General features: G+C 33.0%; 2 protein-coding genes across 3 annotated transcripts; one reads left to right on the top strand and one right to left on the bottom strand.

Moving 5' to 3' along the window:
• The first annotated feature begins 2,269 nt into the window (after window positions 1-2,269).
• Window positions 2,270-3,498, top strand: LOC132179899 (transcriptional regulator SUPERMAN-like). Of its 2 annotated transcripts, none has more exons than XM_059592692.1 (2): window positions 2,270-2,512; window positions 2,723-3,498. In XM_059592692.1, exon 2 carries the CDS (start codon window positions 2,753-2,755, stop codon window positions 3,455-3,457), a length of 705 nt encoding a protein of 234 aa, XP_059448675.1. In that variant the 5' UTR covers window positions 2,270-2,512; window positions 2,723-2,752; the 3' UTR covers window positions 3,458-3,498. The 2 variants fall into 2 exon arrangements, with proteins under 2 accessions (XP_059448675.1, XP_059448676.1); XM_059592693.1 differs by having other exon boundaries at window positions 2,281-2,344.
• Window positions 3,499-8,591: 5,093 nt separating this feature from the next.
• On the bottom strand, window positions 8,592-9,702 carry LOC132178271 (uncharacterized). Its single transcript, XM_059590717.1, has 3 exons — window positions 9,414-9,702; window positions 8,984-9,358; window positions 8,592-8,827 (listed from the first exon to the last, which is right to left on the bottom strand). Exons 1-3 carry the CDS (start codon window positions 9,700-9,702, stop codon window positions 8,592-8,594), a joined length of 900 nt encoding a protein of 299 aa, XP_059446700.1.
• Window positions 9,703-17,121: the final 7,419 nt, after the last annotated feature.

Here is a 17,121-nt window from a genome sequence, read left to right on the forward strand (position 1 = left end):
TGGTAATAAATGGTGTAGGTGGAAACGGATAGACAAAATGGTGAGACAAAGTTATTCAAGTTTTAAAAAATAAGAATAATTTTGTACAAATTTTTATACCATTTTGCTTTAATAGAATAGAATGGAGAGATCCATTTCCTCATAGTCAGAATTTGACAGTGTAAATGATGTCATTTTAGAAAGCTCATTCTTCCTAGCCTTCTTATCCTTCTTATAATTATTTACAAAAAGGAAAGTTTGTATTTTATTTTATTTTTCCTTCTTATATATCCATGGTCATCCACTTCATTGTTGTTTAGTTTACCAGTAGGTCCATAAACCTATGCATTATCTAGTGTCGAACAAAATAAAAAGATTAAATACTGAATGGTAAAATTAACATTTTTCAGCATTTCTTTTTCTAGCAGCCTTCTGTTTAGTCATTGAAAATTGAATTAGTATGTATAGTAAGCCAAAAAAATATATGCGGATAATTTTTTTTATTCTACTTTGACACTATATATTAAGATATATCTTAATAACGAATTACTCAATACGCTTAATTAATCTGTTCAAGAATAACACATTTAGTGTTTTATTTTTTTATTTTTTTAACGTCTCTTTGATATTGTGGCATCCGACATTGCATGGGTATGTGAATGATGATGTGCTTACATGTATATTCACACCCTTCTTGACAATAATACATTTTTAAAGTTGTGATGACCATGAACCTATTAAAACTTTGCAGTGAAGCGGAAGTCAAAATTTGTGTTTGGAAGTATTTCCAATGGGTCTCCCATTCTCACGTCCATTAGGATTAAGAGTAGAAAATATCCTCATTTATCACATTTTTCTCCTTATCAATAAAAAAAAATTAAAAAAAAAAGTCAAAATTTAAGTTTATCTTTCTATTAGGGTCTTGGCCGGCATTGTATAAAGAAATAATTATGAAAATAATTAATGAGTATTATTTTCTACAAGGGTCCATTAATCAAGGCCATTAATTGTCACTGATTAATTAGATGCATGATTGTTACTTGTTAGGATCCTTTCCATCAATCGGCTTAAAAAGTTAAAACCCTTAAAGGCAAGACCTTCATCTTCAAGGTATGTTTGTTTGTTTATAAAAATGGAATAGTCGTTATTAATTGCTTGAGATATAAGTCGTTACGCTACCAAACACAAATCAACTAATACGACACTTTGTTGATGAGTAATTGAGGAGGTTCTCCAACCTAAGAATTTCATTCATGAATGTTCATTGGTTCGTACATTACATTCATTTATATCACCAAGTACATTAGATATAAGTCGTTTTATGGTCAAGATTTTGTTTTACTATATGACTACATGCATCTAACTGTAATCATGATAACACATCATTAAAATTGAGAAATGCTACAATTCTTCTTGATGTTCTCTTAGTGTTTTCCTGGTCCTACGTGAATATTATTTTCTAAAAAAACATAAAATAACTTATCCTACTTATACTTCAGAAAATAATAATAATAATATCCATGTAGGACCAAGAGAATAGCAAGAGGAACTGTAACATTCCTCTTTAAAATTAAGACTAGAAGTTACGTGAGAGATTAATTAGCTTTGCTGAAAAAAGGATGGAATAGGATCCTCTTAATTTTGAGTGCAAATGAAAGAAACAATTTCATAATCCATATTTCATTTTGTTGTATCTAATTAATGGTATACATGATATCATGCCATTTAATTTTTTTAAAATAACTTAACAACATATACAATATTAAATTTGTAAAATTTAATCTAGAAGTTAAAACGATTCCTCATAAATACATGCTTCTTTAATATTTATTTTTCAGAGTAATGTTATTTATAAATAGACTGCTATATAACTGTTATGACGTAGCACTAAAAATCAGCCTTTAATTTTTGTTTTTCAAAAGCTGATTGTCATCACCTATCACATCATCAAGTTATACCATGAAATATATACAAGAGTAGAATTATCCCCCTTTTTTTTTTTTTTTTGAGGGAAAAAAGGGATCAAGAGGTGGTAACCAATCGGTGATTGTAAATGGAAAGAGAAATTGAAGGTGAGGAAATGTCAAAAAAAAAAAAAAAAAAAAAAAACAGATTGGGTGAAAGAAAAAAATCACGTAGGATTTGAATTTCTGGTTGCTCTGACTTTGGGTGATGTTACCCTATCAGGGTCCGACGTATGGCCGAAGTCATCAAGACCAGCTCATCTTCATTATTTTGTTTAGACCAGATGAAGAAACACTATAATAGTTGGATATAAATAAAAGAGAAAGCAAAGGATGTCCGCTACTTGTGTGCTAGATTTGGCAAAAAGGCATAACACTGGCAGGCCGAGGTTCCATATGAAGTAAGCACTCGCCAAACATTTAGGATATTTCAGGGGTACCCTCCAATCGGATTTTCACCTTCCATCGGCTTAGGAATTTCATGCCCTTTCCTGCAACTTTTAATCACTACCCTCTAAAACCAACAACCCAACTCTCTCTCATCACCATTTTCATTTTATTTTCTCCAGGTCTGTTTTTTTTTTTTTTTTTTTTTTTCTTTCTTTCTTTTTTCTTTTTATAAATCTTCTTTCTCTCTCTCTCTCTCTCTCTCTCTCACACACACACACACACACACAGCTTTTGAGAGATGTCCGGCCATCTTCCTTTATTTTCTCTTTTCTGAATGATTTGGTATATATGTTCTAGAGTGTATATTATTGTGTTTTTGATCTTGCTAGGTCTGACCGAACCAAAAGCTAGCAAACATCATGGAGAGGAACAGCTTGAACAACAAGTTGAAAGACCCAAGCATTGGCACTAGAGGCATTAAAGACAGCATCAACAACGTTAACATTATGCCTAAGGCTAAGGATTCCCTCAACTGTAATATTAGCCAAAGCCATGGAGGTGATGATTATGTAAATGGGTTTTCATGGCCTCCAAGATCTTACACGTGTAGCTTCTGCAAAAGGGAATTCAGATCTGCTCAAGCTCTGGGCGGCCATATGAATGTCCATAGGAGAGACAGAGCCAGGCTGAGACAGTCACCCCCAAGAGACGGTCAGTACCCTATTCTCAATCTTAACTTTAACCCTAACCCTAACCCTAAGTTTTCATCCTCATCATCATCATCATCATCATCACTATCATTTGCTCGCCCTTTGCCTTGTTTAGTTTCTCCTCCACTTTCTTCATTAACTTCACCATCTTCTGCTTCTCCTGGCGAAGTGCAAAAATGGGGTTTAGTTGGTAGCTTATTTGATTCTTTGAGTCCCAAAAGAAGCACGGATGTAGCTGAAATGAAGAGTGCAAAGTTGGTTAATAAGGGAAAAGAATTTGATGGCTTCAAGCAAGGAGACGGGTGCATGATTTTGAAGAAGCCTGAGATTGTCAGGTTAGACCTGGAGATTGGTCTCCTCAGTGAGTCAAAGGAGGATGATTTAGATTTGGAACTTCGCTTGGGATACTCTTAAAAAAAGGATATGAGCTTTTTCAGCTAACTGCATCTATTTACCATCTGAGAAAATTAAATATAGCAAGATGTATTAAATATATTGTTCCAATTTGGCATGTAGTTCTGTTTTATGGCTTAATTAATTATCTCAATCATTTCCTGAAGTATATGTTAACTGTTTTGAACTCATTCTCCATCTCTTATGGGCTATATATGGCTAAGATAAATACTTGCTATTTCATCAGATTTGTTGGTGTCCTATGCATTGCAAAGACTCGATCGATCGGCTTTAAGTTTTGAATCATCTCATCTCTTGTTTGTTTGTTTATTCATGAGAGAGACAAAGAGTTCTCAGATTTTTTTTTTTTTTGGGGTGTTCTCCTTTACTCTAGTTATTGTCGTTGGTGTTGTACATCTTGGTAGGTTAACTGTTACTTAACAACAATGGCTGTTGGTTTACTTAAAAAAAAAAAAAGGTAAAATTGTGAATTAGTACTAGAGGGCCTCTTGGGTGATTTTTCCACCTAGAAATGAGGAGACCAACTTGTTCTTTAATTTTTTTTAATACTCTTGGAGAAGGATGTGTGACTGTTAAATGATAACTAAGAAGAAGATGAAGATAAACAATAGAATGTCCAATCTAGGTTGCTTGTAAGCAGCCAGTTTATATATATATTAAAAAAAAAAAAGAGCGTTACATGGTAGATAGATAGATATTTTGTCAAGTGAGATTCCATGCATGATGATGCATGGATTTGGTATTGATTACTGTAGTAACTGCCCAAATAATTAATTAAAAAGGAAAACACAGATACAATATTTGTTTTATCGCGTTGAATTAAAATTACACCACTTTTTCCTTTTGCTAGATTTTAGTATATATAAGGGTTAACCAGATTTGCCCTTCTCTACTACTATCATTTTTGTAATGTCACTCTTAATGTCTTAATTTTACAATGTTCTTATGAAGAGTATTTTTGTTATTTTTTATCACGGAAGAGAGATATTATAAAAATTGAAACATTGAAATGACATTAAAAAAAAAAATGATAGTTAAAAGGAGGTAAATGCAATATTTCATTAACCTAATATTTGTTTGATTTCGTTGTCTATTGCTGTTTACTTAGAGTCAGCCGTTTGTATATTTCCTTTTTTTTCATATATATATATATATATATATATATATATATATATATATATATTATCTTTCATAAAAAAATATTGAAAAAATAATCTAAGATTTTTGTTCCTCACCCCATCTCATCCGACCTTTTTTACTTGATCAGAAAATATGTTGTGAAGGTTCCATCATTTGGGGTTTCGTGTTACAATATAATAAAATAAATAAAGTTTCTGTAATAACAAATATATTAATTGTATATATACCCTATTATCAACCACTTGAATTGCCTCTCCCCCTTCCTTATTATCTTATAACAAAATAAAAAATAAAAAATCAACCACTTTGGTGATATATAAAAGCAGAAACCTAACAAGTATTTATAGCCCTAACCAAGCATATATAACATGGCTGCATGGATTGCACAAGGAAAATATTGCACTTATATGTTTGGTTCTAGAAAGAAAACCAATGGCCGGATTGATCTGCAAAAGAAATTTGAATTTAGTAAATTTTTGGAAGTCTTTCTTTCTCCATGCATGCACCCTCATCTTTCTCCATGAAAGTCTTTCTTCATTTTTCCAATGATGAAAGTGTAAATCATTATTGGAACCAAGTTCCAACGTCTTTCTTTTATGATTATAAAGCCAATAATGCCATGTCATTTTCTAGCTGTGGCTTATTCGTAGAGGGTGAAACTTAAAAGCAAGCAGAAAATTACTTGCCGACGTAAGCCCATGCATCTAGTTAAATCTGATTTAAGTTACTCTCTTGCTTGCAAGTCTTCCTGCCAATAACAAAGCAAATATTTATCAGTAATTTTCCTCTAGAAGGTTATACATGAATTCTCTCTCAGTGATAAATATTGGGATTGGTGAAAATAATAAATGCTTATATGACAAGATTTCATTAAACCATTTTAAAATTCATGATATTCCAGATTTAAGAAATTCTACATGGTACTAGAATACCCTAAAAGTTTTAAAAATATGACAGAAAACATAAATTAAAACAAAGAGTAAAAAGGAAAGTCGTGTAGATATAAAGCATGATTGTGGGTTCAGAAAAGTATCTTGTTCCAAGACAACAAAGATTTCATAGAACAACGTTAGCATTATAATAGTATCTACATGATAGTGAGTACAAACGAAAAAACAAGAATGAAAATGAAAAGTTACATGGAGATAGGTAGATAGATGTAAGAAATCTTTGTCATTCACATCTGTAATTACGAATCACTGAGACAATCATCAATCATGGTTACCATGTCAATGATAAATGAGATGGTCATTGGATGCTTTTCCCGAAATCTGATGGTTTGCATGTTCCCGACATTGTCTGGGCGTCAAACGGTATGATGGCTTTTCCTAAAATGGAATGAATTTTTTAGGTCAGTTTGAAGCATTACAGAGAACTGAGAGACCCAAACTCTTTCCCAAGATAGCACTTAGTCATCACGACACTCGCATACTTACAAACCACTACGTCACTGCCCCACCCCCAACCTTTACTTTCGCAATATTAATATAATTTATAATCAAACTGCTATTTTAAAAAAAAAAAAAAAACAGTTAAATTGATAAATGGGATAATCCTCTCATGACAATTTAGTGAGGCTTAAGTTGATGAATGGGATCTGTTGATGCAGAAGACTTTACGCCACCAGCTAGGAAGGAAATTGCAAGAGGTAATTAGAGGGAGCCGGTGGTGGTGGTACGGGCGGTTTCCGTCCGAAATTCAAGCCCGTGTTCAGGAAAAAGGAAATTTGTAGAGCAATTGGTGAATTGATTAAGACATACCTTTTGCATGTGAATTGGACAACTCCTTTTATAGGCCTTGCCCATTACACGGACCCCGTCAGTTTGACTTGGAGATTATTCCGTTAAGATAACATTGGAAAGAGAGAGAGAGGAATTGTAGCGTACCTCCTTTGTGGGAGTACGACTTTAGGAGAACGTTATGAGCGATACAAGGCTGTTAAGAATTAGAAAGATAGATGCACAAGCAATAGTCTTCTCTCTACAACTGTTAGAACGAGAGAGGTAAAAACAAAGTGAAAGCAAATATATTCTGGATAAACTGATGTTATAATTCATTAAGTAAACCATTTAAATAGACTACAATTGAACCACTTACACCTAAAAACAAGGACCCACTTAACCACTACTAGAATAACATGGGGCACTAAGTAATTACTAAACTCCTAGACTCAAGGACTCAACGTGCTGCATACAATAAAGATAATGTTGAAACAAATAACAAGTTATTTAATAGGAACCACTAACCCACTACTCAACTAAGAGCATTCATAATGGAGGAGCTAAATTTTTATACAAAATGGCTTCTCAAAACGCACTTTATTTAGTTTAGCTAATAAATTTTTAAAAGTCTCATACATCCGATTAGCTATATTTTTATCTATGTCATTTAAATATCATTAAAAGTGAGAAAAGTTTTGGCAAAAAGAGAACATGTGAGAGGAAAAATGGGAAAAGATTTGGGAAAAAGAGAACATGCGAGAGAAAAAGTAAGAAAAGATTTGGGCAAAAAAAGAAAACAGGTGAAAGAAACAATAAAAAATAAAATGGCTTCCTTGAAAAGTGCTGCTACATTTAGCTTTTTTTTAGCTCTTCCAATCAAATATCTATTTTACACTCTTTTTTTTTTGTTAATCCAATGTAGGGGTTTTTTAAAATATTTGAAGAGTCATTTTAGATAAAAGTAACATTTGACAATTCCATTGGGAATGCTCTAAGAGCATTCCCAATGGAGAAGCCATATTTTTATGTAAAATAGCTCATCAAAACTTACTTTTATCTAGTTTAGCTAAACCATTTTTAAATGTATCTACATTCGATTAGCTATATTTCTATATATTCTATTAAAATATTATTAAAAGTAAGAAAAGTTTTGGGAAAAAGAGAACATGTGAGAGGAAAAATGAAAAAAAAAATTGCGAAAAAAGAACATGCAAAGAAAAAGTAGGAAAATATTTGGGAAAAAGAGAAAACAGGTGAGAGAAACAATGAAAAATAAAATAGCTCCCTTGAAAAGTGCTGCTACATTTAACTTTTTTTTTAGCTCTTCCAATCAAATATCTATTTTACATTTTCTTTTGGCTAATCCAATGTAAAATGTTTTTTAAACATTTGAAGATCTATTTTAAATAAAAGTAACATTTGGCTCTTCCATTGGGAATGCTCTAACAAGCTAAGAAATAGGAACACATTTTGCATTATTTCTAACACTTCCCCTTAATGCAGAATGTTTACAACTTCTAACAAATCTCTAAATTGAATGAATTTATTTAAAAGAATGGACTTTGTGAAGATATTTGCAAGCTCTTCATTTGTAGCTTCCTGTTGATGTTGCTTCATATCTTCTAAAATTCTTCTTAGCCAAAAAGCTTCACAAGTTGTTGAGATTACATCAATATACTCAACTTCAGCAATAGATTACATCAATATCTCTACTTCTTTGAACTCCAAACAATTTTTCCCAAACCAAGGGCGAAGACGCACCCCGTTGTTCTACAATCATCCAATAAACCAAACAAATTACTATCAAAAAAATCACACAATTCACAACCGTTAACGTTAGTATACCAAAGACTATAGGAGCATGTCTCTTTCACATATCTCAGCACCATTATCGTAGCACCATAAAGTATTTCAAAAAGATTACTTCCAATCAAAGTTTGATAAATCCTAGCATCAACCTTAGCTTCTTCAAAATTCAAACTAAATTTCTGATTGGTGTTCATAGGAGTCTTCCTTGGGTTGCAATCATGCATCCCATGCTTTTCAAAAGGATCACTTCCATACTCCTTTTGAGATGTATAAATTCCTTCATCACTTTGCTAAATTGAAGGCAAACCATCCACCTTAAGTGCTTACTTTTTCTCAGCAAAATTAAGAGGAAACATTTTGTTTTTAACAATAGGGATATGGAGTAACAAATCCTTCTTGGTTTTGTTTTTATACACATAACATGAGAAATCTTCAAATACAAGAGAATAACCTTCTTTTATAAATTACCCCACACTTAACAGATTTGTATTTAAATCAAGAACATACAAAACATTGTATATGATGTCCATTCCACATGACTTCAGCTTTACATTACATTTGCCATGGCCTGAACATATGGTTCCATCACCCATCTTCACTTTGCTTTTTATGGATTTATCCAAGCTAATGAAGGCTTTCAAATTGGGTGTCATGTGATTATTGCACCCACTATCAATATACCAATCATCTGGCGCACATTCTTTAACAGCATAACACGCAAGAAACAAGCTTTCTGCTTCATTTTTCTCTTTTTCTTCAGCAAAGTTTGTTTGTTTTTCTTTGAGCTTACAATACCGCTCTATATGGCCATAATTTTTACAATAATAACATTGGGATTTTCGGTAAGAATTTTCACCTTCATTACCAGCTTCAACTTCTTTTCCATTATGATATTGGTAGTTGTTACTTGAATGTCCACCACCTCGACCACCTCTTCTCCCATGGAAAAACTGCCCTCCAAGCCTTCTTGTGGTTGAACCCTCGCCAGCAGACTCATTAGTCACACCACTTGTTTTGCCTTTAGGAAACTGCAATTTAGTATGAAATGCATTTTCTATAGAATTTTCTTTATATCTTTTCATCTTTTCTTCATGACATTGCAATGAGCCAAGTAATTCATCAACCGTTGGCACACTTAAATCCTTAGATTCTTCTATAGCAGCCACCACATAATCATACTTCTCAGATTTTTTCAACAACTTTCTGATCAGATAAATTTTCACGAAATTTTCTGATTTGATTCACAACGTCTAGCATATCAGAGAAATAATCATGCATAGACTCACCTTCTTTCATCATCAAACTTTCAAAATTTCTGCGAAGAGTTTGAAGTTTGATGGTCAATACCTTGGCATTACCTTGATACCCATTCTGCAATGCATCACAAGCATCCTTCGACTTTGTTGCAGTAGCAATTCGGGGAAAGATGGAGTCATCCACAGCTTGTTGAATGAAAAACAAAGCCTTGGCATCTTTCTTTCGAAACACTTTGAGTGTGTTTGTAGAAATACCAGTTTTTGTATAACCTTTCTCTACTAAATCCCATAGGTCTTGGGAGATAAAGAGAGTCTTCATCTTTGTACTCCAAATGTCATACCCAACTCATTGTAAGGGTGGGAGTGATGGATTTGAGGGGTTAACACCGTTGCTTGCCATAAATCTTGCTCTAATACCAGATGTTAAGAATTAGAAAGATAGATGCATAAGCAATAGTATCCTCTCTACAACTGTTAGGATGAGAGAGGTAACAACAAAGTGAAAGCAAATATATTCTGGATAAACTGATGTTATAATTCATTAAGTAAACCATTTAAATAGACTACAATTGAACCACTTACACCTAAAAACAAGGACCCACTTAACCACTACTAGAATAACATGGGGCACTAAGTAATTACTAAACTCCTAGACTCAAGGACTCAACGTGCTGCATACAATAAAGATAATGTTGAAACAAATAACAAGCCATTTAATAGGAACCAATAACTCACTACTCAACTAACAAGCTAAGAAATAGGAACACATTTTGCATTATTTCTAACAAAGGCAGTTGGCAGGGTGCATGATTTGCTGCACTAGTCGACACTCGAAGCATGCATGGTGTGTCTCTAGACGACTTGGGCTTCAAGCAGGCTATTGGGATTATTTGGGCTTGGCGCCATATCTGATCGTTAGTCGAACAAGAATGTACACTTGATGAGTCCATGACTTGAACCAAGCATTTTTGGGCTAGCAGCCTTGCTAGAAACCGTCTTGGGGCACGACTCTTTATTTGGTCATCAGGTGTAACAATCTATGAAAAAACGCTAGCCACATCTATGGTACCACCCTAAAATAATTAGTCAATTTGGAGTTTCCCTAAAAAATTTTATAAAGCTCAGTTTCATCTAGTAATTAGGAAATGTGAGAATTAACACTCTTGACTATCTTTATAAATCACCCACTCTATGTGAATTACTCATCATTTTCCCAATATGAGATTGGGTTGTTACAAACTCTCACTCTCCTAACATTGTCGTCAAGGCCACGTCATGTAGTACTCTAGTACCACATGACCAGGTATTACAAGGTAGCTTTGATACTATTTGTAACGACCCAGAAAAAACACTAGCCACATCTGCTCTATTACCCCAAAAAGACTTGTCAATTTATAACTTCCTTAGAATTTTTTATAAAGCTCAGTTTCACCTAACAATTAGACAATATAAGACTTAACACTTATAACTATCTTTATGAACCACCTACTCTATATGAGCTACTTATCATCTTTTTAATATGGTACCTAGGTGTTACATCAGGTGCATTCGAGCATAAACATGATGCTTCCATGGGTTGGACTAAGTATTCTTCAGGCCGGCGATATGCTGGAAGCAAGCTATCTTTGGGAATTAGGCCCAATACAGATCATTAGCGATGAACAAGTAAATCAAAGCTTGGTTTAGGTCAATATCGTTAGGAATTTCATTATTTGGTCATGCATATATGGCGTTGGACAAGGAGATTATATATGTATCAATTCTATGTACGTAACTAGATGACATTGAAGAGAAACATACGCAAAAACTCTTGTGCATATATATATATATGCACAATTCCAATAAAGACTCATTTTGAAAAAGAGATTAAATATCATTACTTCCACATAATCTCATAGTGAATCGTCCAATAAAGTCGTGTAAATGGGTCAAAGATATATGCGTAACAACTTATATTTTTCTTTTTCTTTTTTTTAACAACTAACAAGGCATTTTCTTTTTAGTAATTGGAAATTTCTTTCTGATTCCCCCCACAAACTCAACTTCTTGCATTCATGAAGTAAAGACGTCTAATTTTTGTTTTTATAATGTAGTACTTATTATTCATCCAACTTTTATTGCAAAGACGTAACAACTAGCGAAATTTTTTTTCTTGTATATATTGGCTCAAAGAAGGAATTATGGAAAAGTGTACGTTCTGAAATTTTTGGTTACTAGGGTGGCCATGCGGCTGCCTTTTTTAAAAAAAATTTTTAATTTTTAATTTTTTAATTTTTTATTTAACAAGTTAGCCTACACGCTTGAAAAAGTAAATACGTATTTTCTCAAAATATTCATGGGATGTTTTCTAAAAGGTGTATTGTGTTGTGTTTGTTGTCTTTTGAAAAGTGTTTTGTGTTCTGTATTTTGAAGAGCGTTTCATTTTTAATTTATAAATTTTTTTCTCGAAAGGGTTTTAATTAATGTTAGAAAAGAAAAAAGAAAAAGAAAAAAGGCTTTATAGAAATTTTAACAAACATAGCCTTCTTCACATGCATCTTTTGGCGTTTGTGATATTGTTAATGACTCAAGCTTGGCCTTTGTGGTATTATTTGAAGACCCAAGCCCATTTAAGGCCCATAATTGGCCCGGCCCATTTCAACCCTTTGTTAGCTCTCTTTTTGGCCTACAATTTGGCCCCAAAAATTTGGCTTATTGTTAAAGGCCCATCCGGTCACTATTTCCGACCGCCATCAAATCAAGTCACTGCCACTGCTACGTACCGACTCCAACGAGTTTTTGACCACCATCATAGGCCGTCATTGCCTACCGCTACGGAGTCCTACAAAAGAAAAAATCAAACTCAAGCTTTCAAAATCTTCAACATTGAGTTTGAGGGGATGTTAGAGTATATTTGAATTACTCTTAAGTTAAGAATTTGATGAGAATTAAATTAGCATAACTTGGGATTTTATGAGATTGAATCACCTCCATTAAGGGATTTGATTACGATTATATTTTATGTGTAAGCTCTATAAATAGAGCCTTTTGAATATTGTAAACTCATAAATGAATTAATAAGATGAAAATGTAGTCTTTTGAATTTTATCGTGAACGTAGGTCATAGACCGAACCACGTTAATTTCTTGTGTTTATTTTCTTTATTCCGTTTTGTCTTTAATTTCTTTCCGCATTCTCTTTTCTTTCACTCTTCTCTTCATGATAAATCTCTCTCTCTCTCTCTACATCAGTTTAGAACATGCATCAATGCTCATCAAGTTTCAGGAATTATGGTGTGATAAGTTTTGAAGGAGAAACTCCTTTAATTAGGTCCCGATGCCGCTCAATCTATAAGATAATTGAGTAATGTTATATATAGCTGCGAAATTCTTCACTAATATATGCACAATACATGGTTTCGGTCAAAGGAAATGAGCAATAAAATGTAAGAGAGTTGAAGGAAGAGCACATGGCAACATTCATTTGCAATCATGAAACGTACAAGCTCCTCCCTCATTCAAGTCGGATACTGACAGGTGAGATAGGTGAGTGAGTGCTAGAACCATAGGAGCGGGTACCTCCACGTCACCTTTTTTGCCATCATATATATGGATCAGGAACCGGTTTTGCCCACGACATATAATTTTGCCAAAGTTCAACAATAGCCACAGGCAAAGCCCTTGCAATGTACAAACCAACCGGCCAGATATTGAATCCTGATGTCAAATTCGTAAATTGTGTCTTAAATACGAACTATCACTTGGATTGTTTTGCATTTTAGAGGGGCAGAAAGTGTTGGATGGTTGTTAAAGCTAGCCACGTTGAATTAATACGAATGAACTTTGAATTCGGATATCTAGGAATTTGTTGTTCAAATGATTAACAATTTTATGTTAAATGTGAAAGAGTTCTTATTTAACTCACCTACTCAAATACTTTGACTTCATTAACCAAAAATATGAGTTATACTAGTCGCATTAACCGCTAATATACATACATACATGAAACGACATCGTTTTTATACGATAGCGTATAGGCAGTTACTAAAATTTACTAACCACCTAGGCGGTTAGCGGTTATTGAAACAGTTAGCGGTTAACCATTTTTTAAAGGAAAAAAAAAAATTTTAAAATTTGTGCTTGGCTCGGCTCGCCATTCTCCCTGGCTAGCTAAGCTCGCCTGCCAGGCAAGCCGAGTACTCGAAACTTGGCTCTTGGCTCGCTCAACTTAAGTGCTTGACTAAGGTAAGATTTAAACGATTAGGAAAGGACATGTGCTTTATATAAATGAGTGAAGGTGGAAGTGGTGGTTTTTTTTTTTTTTTTTTTTTTTGATGTGGGACAAATAAGAAGCAATTGAAAACACTTGTACTTGTCCATGTGGGAGTTTGGGACAAGACCAAGAGGCAAATTGAAAACCTACTCCCCATGTGTAGCGTTCTTGGCTTCATACCCAACTCATCTTTTTAAAAACTTAATATTATAAACATTATATAACATACAAACAATATATTTTTATTGTATATTAAATAAATTATATACAATTAATATATATTTACTAATGTTACTTAATAAGTAATATACTATATAAATATAAATATAAATCTATATTATTTAAAAAGTGGTTAGCGGTTCGCGCTTTTGAAAACACCACTAACCACTAGACAGTTAGCGGTTAGCGCCCGCCTTTTCACCCCTAGTCGTGCATATTATCGTATTACCATATGAACAAGGTTGTTTTGGTTTTTTCTTTTAATTTTAATATTTTTTTTTTAAAAAAAAAACAGTTATTACGATTATTAACCGTTAATTGCCTAGGCGGTTAATCGTTTAGGTGGTTAGCGAAAGCGGTTAGTAAATCTTACTAACTGCCTTTCACCACTAAGCACGACTATGGAGTATTATGCAGGTTGACTATAAACTTACCTTTATAATACGAGGTGACATTGCATTAAAAATTAGTTTCATTTACAAGAATGTTGTCTCTTATGACTATAAATCCCAAATAACACGAGCCATATAACAACGTTGTATTTCATCAACTCACCTTTTCTTTTCTTGTGAAAAGGAGTTTATAGAAAAATTGCTTTCAACGTCACAAGGCAAAGAGCTTAAGACTAAAACTTACCTAAGAAAGACAGCGATGTGTCACACCTAAGACTAAATTAAGAGTATATGGTATACGTTGGTTTGACATAATGTGCAAGAAAATAATGGAAAGGAATTCAATACTAATTAATCAATGGGGTGAAAGTTGTGAGAAAGGAGGGGTGGGGGGCATGGCATAAAGTAAGCCAGTCGGTCCTTATCAGCATCTTTGCTCATTCCCTAGCTTTTGCATTGCATTCAACAACAAGGACCCTGGCCTCACATGACTATGATATTTTCGTACTTTTATTTATTACTTGGCAATACAAGTGTATGTAAAAACAAAAGTATATGATTAGGTCATACGTGTAAGATTAAAACTTTTAGCATATTATGTGTCTCGTACTAGAGTGTGATTTGCACTGTTGTCAGTTGTGAAGTAAGATGTTAGAGGCTGAGGCTGATCAAGTAAGGTACGTAAATGCTTACAGAATATATCAGCTCTTAAATTATGCAAATACGATGTTTTCTGATGAAAAGTTTCCTACATGCTAATTTTCTAAATGATTGATCTTATGAGCATTACTTTTCATTAGGTTATTATAATTGCTTATAATAGCAATATTTTTGGATAATCGAAAAATATACGGCGGATCACCATGAATGGATGGCGGCTACCAATACAGTATATACACTTTACCCTATGGTCCAATTCATATCAGAGTCACTTCTGTACTAGAGATTTATAGTGTGACTGACATACCCATAGTGTGGATCACCAAGGGTCGAACTTGGTTGGGTCGGTTTTGATAAGCAGTATATGGCAACATTGGGGCACCGATGTTGTACTACAAGTCCCTCGGGAGAGTGGCTCACTTTCCTGCTGTAAAGTGGTTAAAATTTTGGGTTAACCATATGAAGAAAGTTATGATTATAATATATATTTGAATTCCAATTAGCATGTTTTGATGCATTAAATGTGAATTGCCCTAAATTAAGCTTACTTTAATTAGTTTAATACAAAACCCATTTCTATATTAATGTACTAACCGAGACAATATTTATAATTTTGATGAAAACCGTAACATTCTTGATAATCTCAAAAGTGTATGAAATATCTTACAAAAAAAAAAAAAAAAAAGTGTATGAAATATGTTTGTGGCACTTAAGGCTCATCACACAATAAATTATGCAACAATTTACTTACTAAGTTGTGAACTTACACAAATATTTTTCATTTTCAAACACATCATGTTTTGCAAGTCAGAATGTTTCGTAAACCGTTAGAACGAACATTTCGTTGAGATGAAGATGCCAAAAGAATAACTCATTTAGTCCAGTTTCATTAGAATATACAGTGAGTAGATGTGTTACTCTGTAGTTATAATTTTTGTAAGCTCAGTATAAATGGTATTGATGTTAGTAAATGTTGTCTTTAAAGATAATTAGTTTTGCCTAAGATCATTTTTTTTTTTTTTAATTAGTGTGGAGGCATTACAAATAACATAAATTTTTCTAAATACAGTACTTTTTTTCCATTGGAAAAACTCAATTTTAAAAGAGAATATAGTCAAAGTTGAGAGAGTCACTTGTACATACGTACAACATGAATACAGAGGTAACATAAATTTTTATAGTAAGCTCGTGTGATTTATAGTTGTTTATGGTGGTGTAAGAAATTTGTAATTATGCTGACATGTCACTTCATAATTGGTGCTATGAAAGCAAAAGGCTTATCAATGATTTACATTATATATGTATATATATATATATAGAGAGAGAGAGAGAGAGAGAGAGAGAGAGTTGGATTTGTTGTTTTAGACTTTTTCTTTTTCTAGATTGGAGCAGAAATTAAGAAAATTGAAATGGAAACAGATTTTCATCTCTTTGGGCCGGGTCGGAGTCTAATTAACCCAGTACAGAATGGTTCTGACCTGGGCTTCCAACTTCGACCCATTAATTCTTTGAACCAGTATTCTGGATCCAACCAGAAACTATGTTTGGAATAATAATAAAAATGTGCGCGCATTCTTAATACGTAGAAATCGTGTACATTTAATTTAGTTATTATAAATTTATAATCAGACGTATAAAAAGAACTCAGTTGGGCCCATCTATGGATGGAATATTGATTTTCAGGCCCATAAGCCCAACAAAAATACTTTCTACTAGGAAATTTCTCTCTTTATCTAGTTAGATTATTTGGAAAATCTTTTCTAGCTTTTCTCTAAAGTGGATTGTAAAAAATTCTTCTAAACCAATCGTTTAAACTAAGATATGGCTTTAGTGTATATTTTCAACTTTGTATGAGATTTGTTTGGTGTCATTCTCCTACACATTTATTGTCTATCTTCTTTCTTCTTTTTTTTTTTTTTTTTTTTTCTAGTAAAGTCTACATGCCTCCTTCAAACTACCACCAAATTAATAAATGTCACCTCCAAACTTTCAATTGTGACAATCTCTCTCCTCCCCCCTCCCTCCAAACTACCTAAACATTGTCAATGTTTCTCCTAAGGCTAGCAAAAAGATAAAAATGCCCCTATATATTTCTTAATAAGACAAAAATACCCTTATAAATTAAAAAAAAATAAAAAATAATTTAAAAAGATTATTTTTGAAACGAACATTTTTAATTTGTTTTTTTTTTTAATGAAATTTTTTTTAAACGAATT

The sequence above is a fragment of the Corylus avellana genome, chromosome ca4 (assembly GCF_901000735.1).
Source record: "Corylus avellana chromosome ca4, CavTom2PMs-1.0".
Classification (NCBI taxonomy): domain Eukaryota; kingdom Viridiplantae; phylum Streptophyta; class Magnoliopsida; order Fagales; family Betulaceae; genus Corylus; species Corylus avellana.

Excerpts from the sequence above, each read along its gene's own strand:
- LOC132178271 (XM_059590717.1), bottom strand. The coding sequence starts at position 9,702 with ATGAAGACTCTCTTTATCTCCCAAGACCTATGGGATTTAGTAGAGAAA. Across the intron at positions 9,359-9,413 it reads AAGTTTGATGATGAAAGAAG|AAAATTTCGTGAAAATTTAT; the intron begins GTGAGTCTATGC and ends GAATCAAATCAG. Across the intron at positions 8,828-8,983 it reads AGTTGAAGCTGGTAATGAAG|AATGTGCGCCAGATGATTGG; the intron begins GTGAAAATTCTT and ends ATGCTGTTAAAG.
- LOC132179899 (XM_059592692.1), top strand. The coding sequence starts at position 2,753 with ATGGAGAGGAACAGCTTGAACAACAAGTTGAAAGACCCAAGCATTGGC.